Source organism: Setaria italica, chromosome VII (genome assembly GCF_000263155.2).
Source record: "Setaria italica strain Yugu1 chromosome VII, Setaria_italica_v2.0, whole genome shotgun sequence".
Taxonomy (NCBI): Eukaryota; Viridiplantae; Streptophyta; class Magnoliopsida; order Poales; family Poaceae; genus Setaria; species Setaria italica.
In genome coordinates, this window is record NC_028456.1 from 30,223,414 (window position 1) to 30,237,500 (window position 14,087).

The 14,087-nt window shown below is 50.4% G+C and overlaps 2 protein-coding genes across 2 annotated transcripts; both read left to right on the forward strand.

Moving 5' to 3' along the window:
• The first annotated feature begins 517 nt into the window (after window positions 1-517).
• On the forward strand, window positions 518-2,091 carry LOC101763596. Its single transcript, XM_022827911.1, has 2 exons — window positions 518-826; window positions 1,191-2,091. The coding sequence occupies exon 2, from the start codon at window positions 1,201-1,203 to the stop codon at window positions 1,633-1,635; it is 435 nt and encodes a 144-aa protein (XP_022683646.1). The 5' UTR covers window positions 518-826; window positions 1,191-1,200; the 3' UTR covers window positions 1,636-2,091.
• A 5,648-nt stretch (window positions 2,092-7,739) lies between these two features.
• On the forward strand, window positions 7,740-12,150 carry LOC101764409 (BAG family molecular chaperone regulator 1). The gene is made up of 4 exons (XM_004976784.2): window positions 7,740-8,270; window positions 10,130-10,386; window positions 10,863-11,009; window positions 11,771-12,150. Exons 1-4 carry the CDS (start codon window positions 8,015-8,017, stop codon window positions 11,906-11,908), a joined length of 798 nt encoding a protein of 265 aa, XP_004976841.1. The 5' UTR covers window positions 7,740-8,014; the 3' UTR covers window positions 11,909-12,150.
• Window positions 12,151-14,087: the final 1,937 nt, after the last annotated feature.

Here is a 14,087-nt window from a genome sequence, read left to right on the forward strand (position 1 = left end):
CATCTGCTGGTTAATCCAACAAAACCGAGCACTGTTGCCCTGTGCGTCCGTGTGGATCTCAATCTCATCGTCCCATCGGGCGGCAAGGACGGGGTGACGAGGGCTCCGTGATTGGACGGGCAAACGCCAAGAAAGCGTGAGCTCGTGACTGCCTGCCAAGAGCAAGCAGGCGACGCATGAGCTAATCAATCGAGTTAACGCTCCCGTGGTCTCATTAAGCGAGAATCTAGGCCCTGGAGAGGCAATATTAATGGCTTCCCTTCCCATGCACGCCGTCGTCGTCGTCTCCGTCGGAGCGGTGGCTTGTCCGTGAATTCCGGCATCTCGATCGCCTTGTGAACACCGATGAATGGAGGCGAGAGCTAGAGAGACTGAGAGAATCTCAACACAGGTGGCGTACGTGGTAATAGTAGATCGAAGCAAGCCGACAGAGGTTGGTAATGGCTCACATGCTCACCTAACCTGGGTCTCCGTCTCTCTATCTCTCTTCAGCCCTGTTCTTCTCAAACTCCCAAGTCCCAACCGTGGTCATTCTATCTTCGTTCTCACGCCAGACTCCACCACGAAAAAAAGAGTGAGCCCCTACAGAGCCGCAGGCAGATAGATCCTCACCATTTTCTCTCTCTCACGCACATCGCATCTCCCAAAATATACCCTTTGGTTAAGAGATAGAGAGATAGAGAGAAGGGTTACCGGGAATCAGAGTGTGTATAAAAGGGCCCGGTCCTCTGAGGTCTGAACCTTCAAGTGCCCCGTGCAGCTGTCTCCTCAGTCCTCACTAGCCCTTTCTCCATCACAAGCGTTAGGCTTTCCCTCAGCTGCAAAGGTACGTCGTGTTACTCAAAGAAAGCAACCTTTTCGTCTGAGCTCTAGCTTCGTGGAATTGGGAATTGGGACACTGGGCATGTTTGTTTCATATACTCAGATCTATCGGTGGGACCTCATATCTCGTTTACAAAATTGACGAGTCTAATTCTTGCCCTGCAATTCGGTGAACCAATTGAAGTAATCTGTCTGTATTTCTTGAAATACGCATGGTGCGCGTTGGCTTTCATCCTTAGTCAAATCAAATGCAAGAAATTGAAAGATTTGGATCTTGATGAAAGGGGAAGGAAATGTAGTAGTGCCACAAGTCACCAATATAGAATTGAGCTGTTACTGATACTTGTTTGGCAACGACATCTCGCAGGGCTTGAAGCAATGGCGTCCAAGAGGCTTCTCGTCGCGCTCTGCGTGGTGGCGCTGCTCGCCGTGAGGTCCGAGTCCCACGGCCTGGAGGACTTCAACGGCGGAAGCAGCACGGCGACGCCGGCGATGCAGACCTTCTTCAAGCCGGAGGCCGCGGCGCTCCCGGAGGCCCTCGACGCCTCCATGCCCGCCACCATGGCCGCCAAGCCGGAGGCCTCGGCGATCCCGACCACCACCACCACCACCACCACGGCCACCGCCACCGCCACCCCCACCAGCACGGCGTCCGCCTCGCCGCGCAGGTCCGTGTCCGTGGCCGCCGGCGTGGCCTGCGGCATCGCGGCCGTGGCCGTGGTCGGCATCGCGGCGGCCGTGGCGTACGTGGTGCGCGGCAGGCGCGGCGCGCGGCGCGGCACGGAGGTCCAGCTCGGCTCCTCCGCCCTGTGAGCCGCGGCCCTACTAGCGGGAGTGTGCGGGACCCACCCGGCCGCTTTGATATGATAGGCCATCATCATTAGCTGGTTACGAGCTAGCGTCAATTTAGCTTTGCTTTTGTACTATTGATTTGGTTTGCTTTTGGGTTAGTAGTTTAATTCATCCCGGGGTGGTGGCTGCGGCTGTGGGGTGTCGGTGAAGACGCCGAAGCTACCGATCAGCACGGCGCGTGGGTAACATAAATAATGCTGGCGGTAGCGTGATGTGTGGTGTGGTGTGTTCAGGCTTCGGAGTTCAGACCTTGCTATATATTCCTGCATCAGGATTTCAGGATTTGTGCTGTTCAGATGTTGGCGCGTTTAGGAGTACTAGCTGACGGGCTCCGGAACGCCTGAACTCTGTAGCCTGTACCTTCTTGTAGTTGCAGCGTTAAATTCATGCGAACCTACCCTGTAAATCCTTCTGAAACTCTGAATTCATACGTCCCAGAGAAGGAGCCAAGTGACTTCTTCATGATTATAGGTGGTACCTGCCAGGCTTGCCACAGCGCCCGTGTTGTCCGGATGTGGGAGCAACAGGACAACGCCGTGGCGCCTCTGCCATCGCGATCTCGCCATGGACCATGCGTGGCAGGCAGGGGTCGCGTGCAGGCGATCTAGCTTTCCGTGGAACATGGCGGCGAGTGCTCGAGCGCGAGGGTGGCAGGGGCTTTCTCCGGCGTCAGTGAAACCGACAGGGGAGCTCTGGGGCAGCCTGCGGAGCCGTAGTAGATCCGTGATTGCAGCTTCCGCGGTCCTGCACGGCTGCACTCCCGCTGCTCGCGGCGACGTGGTGATCCCGGCGTTCTCACTTTCCCTGGGGCAAAGGGCGCTCCACAGGGCACAGGCGCGTGCGGCGCCGTGCCCCCAGTCCGCTGGCCCAGGCGCCCAGCTGTTGCTACAACCAAGGCACCAAGTTACCACCAGCGCCTGTCGCTCGTGCGCTGTCGGTGATCCACCGCCCCGGGGCCGCCGGGTCTGAACGGCCGGGAACTCGGAGAGCGGCACGCCGGACCCGAGAACGCCGCGCGCGCGCGCGCACGCGGGGGCTGGTGCGTGACCGACGCCGTCGCGTTCGCGTCGACGGTCCGTGTGTTCTGGGTTCGAAAATGCACACGGCAATCGTAGTATCGTACGAAGAGGATAAATGGATAATCAAATGATCGCTGCAGATAGTAAATTTGTACCCTTCTTTTTAATCGGAGAAAAACCGTAGTACTGGTGCAAAATTTGTAATTTGAGATTTGAGAAGGTTGCAATTTGCAAACCCGTCCGGCCCAAGATACGACAAAGGCCCATCAGTTCCTTTTACTTCTCGAAAGCCGTAAAAGCAAAGAAAGGCCCAAACAGAAGTAGCCCTGGAACGCGAGCGGGCCACCTGACCCACCTTCCGCGTCTCGTTGCCTCTGCGGGACCTCGCCCAACCAGCTGACTTTACCTGCCAGCACTTTCTAGAGCAGAGGTGTAGATATGCGTACAGGCTGCCTGGGCAGGCGAATCTACCTCGGTTCGGCGGTCCCTTTGTGGTGCCTACCACCACCGACGGCACCACTAGCTACACCGTGGGCCTGGGGCTCGCTCCCGGGTGAACAACTAAAGACGCATGCAGCAGATGTCTCTTCTCTGTCAACACCAAGTACGCACGGATTTACTTCTCCCTCTGCTTTGTAATGCCTGCATGTTCTCCTGAATCCTGAGTTCCCATTCGCTCTCATCACATTTAGCACACACCATGCTGTGTTTATTTGTTGCGACGACAAACCATCGTGAGCCTCTCTCCGTCTCGGCCGATGATAAGATGATGTGCGTGTGACACTGATGCAGATGCCTAGCGTCGTCGCGCAAATGGTGGGGCCTCCGTGTGCTCCTGCTCGGATGGATGATGATCATGAGGAGCTCGTGCTGCCTGGATGTGCGTGGCAATCATCATTCCCCTTCCAGAAGGCTTTCATCCAGCTAGAGGCAGTTCAGTACTGGCACAGTGACGAGACCCAGTCCCACTCCCAACTACTACAGCACAGGAACGGATCGGGCATCGTGCATGCTCTCGATCTCCCTGCGAGTGTGTGCTTCCCTTCCTTGTCCATGAATTAAGCGATCGATCCAGCTCTAATTCCCACGAGAAATGTCCGGTCCATGAGCTGTTTTGCTGTACCAGAGTCAAGCCTTCTCTACTGGGCGGTTTTCCATTCCATCATGGATGCATCAAGATGTCAGGGCACCATACCTAAAACGGTTGACCCCCAATTTGGTGTCGTTGCATTGGAAGGTCCACTGGTGGATGCCTTGTGCTCTAGACAAGGGGCACGCACGTACCACAGTGTACTGACCTTTAAGCTTGGCCGGCCCTTTCAAAGCCATGTCCGTGGTTGTGGAATGTATCTACATATGTAGTAGTAGTCACTAGCACATAACGGAAATTTCGTGAGAGCCCAAAACAGCCACTGAAATAGCCAAAATTGCCATGAAAATAGCGAAATTTCGTAAGAACCCAAAACAGTAAAAAAAAAAGAAGCTAAAACATCAATGAAAATGGCCCATAACGTCCAACCTTCACAAGGGAAAACCCCCTCATGAATCGATCTCCAAAAAAAACTACTGTACTCTGTTCCCATCTCATAAGGGTGAGCGTGCATCCGTGAATGTTATTCTGTTTACAGTGTGTTGCGAGAAAAGAAGAGAACGCTTGTTTGCATGGGATTGGATCAGAAAACCACCTCCCATCAGCTGGACCACGCCCGGAATCTAGCCCCGCCGGGCGCCGGCCGGTGATTGATCTACATATACATGCCGCACTAAACTAAATCTTTGTCTGGTCGCAGCAATCGATCAGCGCCTAGCTTAAACAAATCGCAGATGCGTAATCATGCGACGAGAGCTTAAATTTGGCATGGACGATGTAATCGATCGAGGACACCCATCTCACACGGTTCCTCATGCTCCAAGCAAGCTGGCATCATTAAACAGTGGGTAGCGACTCAGTGCAGTACTGATCTGTGATCTCACGCCCCAACTGCAGCGACGACGAGCTATGATGTGAGGTCGTTTCTGTTGGGTCACCCGGTAGTGTAGACTAGTCTCCTCACATGATCATCGATCGTGAGCACGCGGGGCCCTCGGGTCACTCCCAACTGAAACACAGAAGAGTAAAACAATCATGCGTGCATGGATGCCGTCGGCATCATCAGTGCCAGTCTCGTCGATGGCCGATCTACTATGCATCAGTTTTACAGTGTCCGTTGCAGTTGGTATGCGAATGAAAAAAAGGGTACGCGAATGAAACGGTGACGGGAAAATCTGCGATATTTCCATGGCTAATGATGGTGTCAGCGACATCAACTAGCACAAGCACAACACAAAAGGCCTCTTTACTTGGAGCCGGGAGAGCATGATGAGCGGCACCAATAGCTAGCTCGGAGATTCTTGCCTGAAAATGGACGCAGCGCGGAGGAGGCCGCCCGCCCGCCCCTGCCATTTACGCGCAGAGGCAGCCTTTCCCTCCCCCTTTTGCCCGTACTCGATGGTGCGTGCCGCCGCCCGGCTCCCCCCTCCACTCCTTGGCTCAATCCTCATCGCGAGGGCGCGGCCAGCCAACCAGTTACCTTGGCGCGGCGCGGACAAGAGGGACCGGGGGGAAAAGGGGCAGGGATGATGCGCCCGCGTGCGTGCCCACGGCCACTAGCAACGACGGCCCGCGCTCGCGCGCCGGCGGAGCACGGGTGTTTCCTCGGTTCCGGCCGTGCCAGAGTTGCCCGATGCCGAGCGCCGTGTTCCGCGGCGTCTGGGCTCTTGGCCGGCCGCGCGGCGTGCGGTGCATGACGCGCTCTGATCGCGGAGCATGGCATGTGCGGATCTTCTATTTGCATGGAATCCATGCACTGTACTATCAGCGCTCGCTCTGTTGCACGGTATGGTGGTGACATTGTGAGGCGATGCGGCCGGGGGGAGTGACATGCCATTGGTTGGGGCCGGAACAGGCTGCTCGTCCAGACGTCCAAGTCTATATCCTCCTTGATATCAGTGTCACTCTTGGAGCACGTGCTTCTGTCCAGGATGTTTTGCAGGCCAGGTATACAAATACAATGTTACACATACAGGGCCGCAAGGAGGACTAGAGGAGTGACTAGTGGGAAAATGGAAAACCACGTGTATATGTGATCATATGGCTTATCTCGACTGACGATTTATCTCCAACCAACCTTTAATTCACTATCTATTCCATGTACTTCTTACCTACCTACAATCCATCTCACCATTAATTCAAAAATAAATAACTTCGATAGCTTATGTGGTCATGTGTATATGTAAAAAATCCATGATCTGACTAGTGAACTACTATAGCATTTTTATATAGCTCATGCTCAATACCAAATCAAGATGAGTTAGAAAAGTATGTTCGATGAGGATAAAGTTTGTTAGACCCGACCAACTCGTAGATGGTCAAGGTCAACCTATCATACTTAAACATTAGCCGCTGCTAGCGTATTCTTAAGGGGGGAAATACAAAAAAGATAAAGCAAGTAACATGAGGCCGCACGACGGCCCACCAAGTTTCCCGGCACACGCGTAGGTGGGGCCACAAGTCGTCGGTACAGTGCGTGGGCTCATCCCACAGACAGGTGGGGCCAGGAAAGCCCGCTTCGGATCAGGAGATCGGCAGTGCCCATGCAGCCTGGCGTGGGCCCACCTTGAGCTGTCTTCAGCGGATGGAGCCTACTTGGCGAGCAGCCATTGCCTGCCTCCTGCTGCAGGTAGCTCCTAGCTTACCGGAGTAGTGGGGTACTGGGGTTACCTGATTTTCTCCGTATGCATCTGGGTGGGATTTAGTTTGTTGCTTTGCTCTAATCTTCGTCATGCTATGAAGATGGTAAGAGGGACAGTCCTGTCGTGCCACCATTTCCTTCATAAAGAAGTACCGGAGAGAACCGGTAGAGAGCAGGACCAGGATAGAGACATGTGTTGATGTTATATATAGCGGAAAATGGAAAATGCCGGAAGGTCAATTAACAGGACTTAAAATGACGTTGGTACACAAGCTCTCTCCAACAATATGAGGTTGGTCCATAATTTTGATAGTGCTGATGGACAACAGTACACAGGTAGCTACCAACCTACATATATTGCAATTCCGGTCACGAGGTTGTGGTTGCTTCCTCCGTACTAACAACCTAACTAATCTAAAAATTAATTAATTAATTTCTCCTAAATGTCGGATACTTAAGAACAAAGGGAGTATTATTCACCTCTATAGTTTGTGATGTTGAGAAAAGACCGGGGAAGCAACATTGTAGTTCATGATTTTACCCCCAAAGAATGGCTACAACATCATCAATCACAAAAGCTGAATACTCCTGGAATTCACCTTTGTAGTTCATGAACTAACATCCAGGATCAATGACCTCGTCAACTCCAAAAGCTCCTTAAATTACCCATAATACTTAATTAGGGAGAAATAGGAAAAAAAAACCCTTCAACAGCTCCCCTAAAGACAACGGAAAAATACAGCGATGCGAATCCTGGATCCGTCGCTCTGCAAATTTTTCTGAGCCTTCTCCTCCCCAATCGCCCCACAGCTACGGGCGGCGGCCGCCAAGAGCTTAAGAGTTAGCATGTTTTGAAATATTGGAGGCTAGTTATTGGAAATCTGTCGTAGGATGATACGATTTTCCCATCTCTTTGGTCCCATCCTGCTCACGTTTACTTGTTTATACATAGAAGAAAATCATCTAACTGTGCTATCCATTGATCTAGCATTAAAATGCGAGAAACATATAGAACCAAACCAACCTAACATGATCTCCAAATTGATCCCGCATCGAAGCAGACAATGTTCACAAATAGCAATATGAAACGGCAATTGACGTCTCTCTCCCCCCATTCCTGACCATGATTCTCCTCTGAAAAACTGGAACTTCCCACAACGAAACCAGAAAGTTTACCAAAACCATCGAACATACCCGCTGGCAAATACGGAAACAGAATCGACATGTTCCCGGACGCCGCAGGGGCAAATCCGTCCAAGAAAACCCAGAGGCCCATTTGGATACGTGCGCCTATATACGAAACCGGCTAAAAAGAAAAAAAGAAGAAGAGAAGAGGGCGGGGAACAATCGAAGAAGCGCGTCCCCCACCCGTCTCGTGCCGTGCCTCCTCTCCCTCTCCCCGCGGGTCTCCTCCGCCGTCCTCCTCCTCTCTCTCCCTCCCCCACGCCACCACCACCACCACCACCCACACTCCACGGCACTGCACCAACCGCGCGCACTTCGCATCAATTGCCCCTCCCCTCGCCGCGCGCCGAAGCTTCCTTTCTTCCCTGGGACACTATCGGAAGAAGCGTGTCGCTCTCACGCTCCATGGCGTCGGTGATGCACCGGTCGAGCTCGGACGGCGGGTCGAGCAGCGGGTGGTCGGACGCGGCGGCGGCGGTGGCGGCGGCCGCGGAGGAGCGGGCCGGGTGGGAGGTGCGGCCGAGCGGGATGGTCGTGCAGGCGCGGGAGGACGGGCCGGGCGGCGGGGCGCCGCCGAGGCCGCCGCCGCCGGAGATCAGGGTGCGCGTCAAGTACGGCGGCGCGCGGCACGAGGTCTCCGTCTCCCCCATTGCCACGTTCGGTGAGTTTTCGTGACAGCTTGTCCTGGCTCGTCTTGCATTGGCTTTCGCTAAAGCCGCTTTCTCTATCTAGAGTAGTAACCGCGCTTGTGCCTAGTTGATGCTCCATTAACTTGGTTCCCTGTCGTCGTCGTCGATCGATGCTTTGCTTTCGCTGTAGATGAGACAGAAACTGAAAATTCGCTCGTCTTCTTTTCATCAGACTTTAACTGCATCTTTTAGCGCGTGATGTTTTTCCCTTCCTCGCTAGGGCGGGTGAAACCGGAAGGTAGAGCCGTTTGCTTCTTCGCTAATCGTGGCGATTAATTAAAACCTAACCTAATCAAGTAGTTGAGAAAACTTTGATTTTCCTGTTTTTCAAACTCCCCATTTTATTTGTTGTAAAAGTTGGCCTCATGATAGCTTAAAACTCCTGCTGGTGTAGAATCGTGGCTTGCACGAGATATTTTATGACAAAAATCTGGGCTCTTGATTTTCAAATGGCTTTTAAAAAGATCGCCATGAGCTCCGGCGGTGCCGCGTGGAGGAATTAGCGCCGCCGCGATATTAGGGCAGAGACATCATCATCCCCTTTTCCTACCTGTATCATTTTCTTCGCAGCATCTCTCTTCTTATTCAACAGGAAAGAAACAAAAACGCCAGGAATATCTCGTACATGCGTGCCACATGATCTGCCGAGAATTTGCTTCGTGAGGCGAAAAATTCTCTGCTCCAAAATCCAAATCCTTTTCTGTCCTTGACCACCGTCTTCAGTGCCCATCACGCAGCCCGAGTAATTCACGAGCGTGCCTGAAAATTTGCAAACCGTTGGATTCTGAAACTTCCATAAATCCGTGCTTATGGAAGTGGTAAAACAAATCTGAGTTTACTCACCGGAGCCGTACCGGAACGATTCCTTCCGTGGAATCCCGGCATTGCCTGCTTCAACGCCGATGCAAGTGCGGGGTACTTAGTCGCAGATCACGAGGCTAATTAATCGATCAGTTTAGTGATCAGTGAGGCTTGCTTTGCCCTCACTTCGCTGGAAGCACAGCATTATTCGGCACCGGCAGTGACGGACGAAGAGGCGCCTTTCCTCTCCCCGACAAAGCGACGGGGGCGCTGCCAGTGCTGGATGCGGGGAATCCAGGGGCAGGATGGGCTCCCACGTGTACGGACCGGCCATATCGGACGGTGGTGAGGTACTCTGGAGTCGAGCCATGACACCGGCACGTTGGAGGTTTTTTTTTGACTGGTTTGTCCCGTTGCACCGACACCTTTGGCCGCAAGTGAACGCCACGCTGCTTCGTTCACCGCGTAGACTGTTGTGTCCTGCAGAGAATGGGGGTAGAATTGCTGTGGGTGTTGGGAGTCGTATGCGCTGCACGTTCTAGCATCCTCTCTCGTTGAACTTGAACCCATGTGTGTTATCCTTTTAAAATCAGTGCAACCTTTATTTTTTGGTGGAGGGGAGTGGAAATGGTCTTGCAAATTTGCAGTGCTTCTATAGTGCTGCCATGTTGCTAAAAAGCTCAAGAAAATGACGTCCCCAAAACATATGCTGTCTATGGCTATTTTTTTGTGATTTATGCAAAAAAGAAATTGCAGATATTTTTGCAAAATTTTGGCTCATACAGTGTCAGTCCTGCTGGTCGCTGGGATCTGCTACCATGTGCCACAGAATCCATCGTGGGTGTTAACCATCACCAGCAGAGCAACAAGTACCGAGCAATGCCTGCCGCTCGAACATTGATCGCACGCGTTATAATATTAGCACCAAAATGTTGGTGATGAGCAGTAGGCAGTGGTTGCAGGTCAGGAACAATCAGGTGTAGGGCACTGTGCTAACCAATTGCGCCATCCGTACCGTCCGTGCGTGCAGGGCAGCTGAAGAAGCTTCTCGCGGCGAGGACGGGGCTGCAGCCGGCGGACCAGCAGCTGACCTACAAGGGCCGGGCGCGGGGCAACACCGAGTACCTGGACGCCTGCGGCGTGAAGAACAAGTCGAAGATGGTGCTGGCCGAGGATCCCGCCAGCCTTGAGCGGCGGTACATCGAGCGCCAGAAGAACGCCAAGATCGAGAGCGCCAACCGCGCCATCGGCGCCATCGCGCTCGAGGTCGACAAGCTCGCCGATCAGGTTAGCATCGCCGTTTCACTTCCATCACCGATGGCAATGTGTCAGTGCGAGATCATGAGCTTTGCAGGCTGCTAAGATAATGGCCTTTTCATATAAAGAAAATAGAGAATGGTTGTTGTTTTTGTGGGAGTCAGTGCCGAATCCGTGCTGCTTCGGACATGTAAGCATGGGGGTTGGGATGGTGCATTGAATGGTGAGTTGAGTATCCTGTCCAAGGAATTAGGTGAGCAAATTGATTTTGCATGAATGGATGTCCTGCCGATGTGGTCATGTAGAGCCGAGCAGTGAATTTCCCACATGGTCCCCGAGCCCATTTAACTAGAATAGCCATCCGTTCCAACAGGGACACAGCTTGAATCCCTGACAACGATGCGCTCCTGCAGGGTATCATTCATTATGTTGCTGTTTCTCTGATGAACGGTGACGTCATTCTGGTAATGCTGATCAGGAGAAACGCTTCTCTTTCTTGTTCGTAGGTAACCAGCATCGAGAAATCGATTTCCAGAGGGAACAAGGTTGCAGAGGTGCAGATCACGACGCTGATCGAGCTGCTGATGCGGCACGCGGTGAAGCTGGAGAGCATACCAGCAGTCGGGGACTCCTCTTCGCAGAGGAACATCCAGGTACACCCACACTCACTGCAGGGATCAGGCTACAGACTGGCATGAGCATCCAGACCTCAGTTTCAGGGGCACCGTTCTATTGGTTACAGTAGCAGTGTACCATTGGTATCAATAGAAAATGATCTGGCCTGCGAGTGGCCAATGCAAGCAGTGTCACGACAAGCAGTGCAAGTGTTCATGAGATGGGACTGCAGCTAGCTGCCTGTCACCTGTCGCCGGATGGTGAGTGGAAGCGTCACAGGTTTCATCAGCTTCTTTCTAGAGAACAACTGGTCCAGGCGCAAGAATTCCACCCACAACCTTTTCCCTGCTGCAAGTGTAATGTCAGTCAGGCATTGCCCCTCGGCGCCACCGCCAGCAAACTTTGCTCCTAGGCTGTTCTGTCAAGAATTCAGGTCCTGAGCAATGGCTTTATGAATAAAGGATGTGCCTTTTAGGTTTACATACAAAGAGTGTATGGCAAGAAACGCAAATTGCCACGGCAAGATAGCTACAAGCTGGTGCCTCGTGGGCATAGATGATTAGAGATATAAAAAGTGCAAAGACTTTTATCATGGTTGTGATTGTGATAGTGTCTTCATGCCACCTCAAGATTAGGAGGGGACAGCAGTTTCTTTACTCCTTTTCTCTCTGAAACTGAAACGATGGCATAATAAAAAAAGATCTCATTCAGGAACACTTATACTACTACAAATGAATGATCTCTTGCGTAAATACGCAATGCCTCCTAATTCTGACATGCATAGTATGTGTTTTTGCAGGCGAAACGGGTGCAGAAGTGCGTGGAGACGCTGGACGTGCTCAAGGTCTCCAACGCGCGGCTGCAGGCCGTCGTCGTGACGACGAAATGGGAGACGTTCGACGCGCCGGCCACCACACAGTGGGAGCTCTTCGACTGAAATTCGTCGATCAGTAAATTAAGAGGATACGTGTATACGTGCGATGTGTGTGTTCTTTCCGTGTTGTTTCATTTTTGGTGCCCAACTGCCCATTCGTTGTGATCGTGGTGAGCCGCTAGGTTAGAATGTTAGGAGAACCAAACCCCACTTATTAACTGTTTGTAATCACAGCACCATTCCTCCCCGCCGGCTGTAGTCGATTGGTCGGCATAATAAAGGAAAGCATCACCGTTCTTTTTTTATATCGTACAGAGTCATCCGCTGACGGCAGAGAGTGCGTGCGGAAAAAAAAAACTCTAAAGATTTGCATGAGAAGAAACGGTGAACGGCAAACTGAGCACAGTTCAGCTGCCATCAACATTCGAGTCTTCAACTTAGCACTGGTGCTCGCATTTTTCTAAATTTATTTTAGAATTTAAGAGTCCAGACATTGAAAGCCTACCTCACGGTGGCTCTCCCGAGTGCGCGAGATGCGGAGGTCAGCTTCTGTTTACAACGCATCGCATAGTAACAAGAACCCGACTGTTAATTTGCATGGTGAGGATGTATGAATGCGGCAATATAAAAGGGGAATTTATCTACAAGCAATGGTAATGATTACTACTTCCTCTGTTCAAATTGTAGGTTATTTTAGCATTTGTAGATTCATAACTTTTAATATATATTTAAATATAAATATATATCCAGATGCATAACAAAATTTATAAATTTAAAAATATTAAAACGACCTACAATTTGGAATAGAGGGAATACATTGTTAAGATAAAAAAGAACAGATGCGACATCAAGGTAAGCATAGCTTTATTCTTTTATTGTTGTCCAACCCCTTAAGAACTCTTGAGATGAGCCCTTGCAGCAGCGACACCACCATCAAACTCGGTCAGCGGAACAGTAAAGCCTTGAAAAATAAAGGTTATATATATATATCATTATATTAGCTCATGAAAATCTAAAAAACAACTTGTGCATTTCTTACTTGATGAGGACAAATAAATATTGGTATGGAGCGTGCTTCAAAGAAACATCACAGTGTTAGATACTTACTTACGCATTTCTCTCCCTTTGGCACCCGCTTGTGGCAAATGTGCGCAATAAAAACAATTTTCTCCACATCTATTTTCTCCTCGTCCTTAGGGGTGATGAGACGACAGATACAAGCCATGTCCACGTCATCTTTTTCCACAGTCTTACGACAATCAGCCTCTATATGGATAGGTTCGGGAGCCCTTTTTATGGTTTTCTTGCAAAAACTCAATTTTTTGCTCGTAACAATCCTGATCACCTCGAGTTTAGTGCATGGTAAAAGCAGCAAAAACTGAAACAAAGATCAAAAGCTGAATGGTTACTTTTGTAGTCACCATGTGTACTAGTATGATATTGATGTTAGTATGGCTTCTATGTTAGCATGCTCCCTTTTATAGCATATCACAAGCCAATTATGAACACAAATTAATGTTCAAGAATCTTCATACCGATACAATATCATTAAAATTGAAGTTATAAAGAAAAATAAATGTTTATACATCCTTGAACAAATTGGTAACACTTGCATTAAATTTAAGTCATAAAACAAACCAGATGATGTTCATGAATCTTTGAATAGATAGGCATAGAGTTATGGATCAAAATGTTTTCATATCTTAGAAATTATTCACATAATTTAAGACTCATTTACTTTCATATCTCTTTAATAGCACAACATCCAATACCAAACTCACTTTTCCTATAAATTGATATCCAAGAATCTCTACACCAAAAGTATTGCAATAATGTACAAGTTCAAAAAAATAATTTTGTGAACAACCACGCATAGAGCATTAAAATGAAATATTTGAAAAACAAATGTTATATTGACCTTGTAGGATGTGGCCGTTGTTCATTTGCTGCACGACTTCTCTTGCAATTCCCACTCTTGAGATGATTGTGCAGAACTGATGTTCCTTTACTAGTCTCGCATCCAAGCACCTTCCCGGAGTAATTACATTGTGGTTTCAAAGGCTTTCCGTCAGCGCCTTCCTCCGTTATCGTGAAATCACCCATGCCTTACTTCTTTTGGATATGCCAGTGGTGTTCCTCGATGCATCTGCTTCACTTTCTACATGAATATCCCTAGCAATCGTACCTGTGCCAAAACAAAATGCGGACTAGCTAGAACAGGAAAATTAATGGTGTCGCGCGA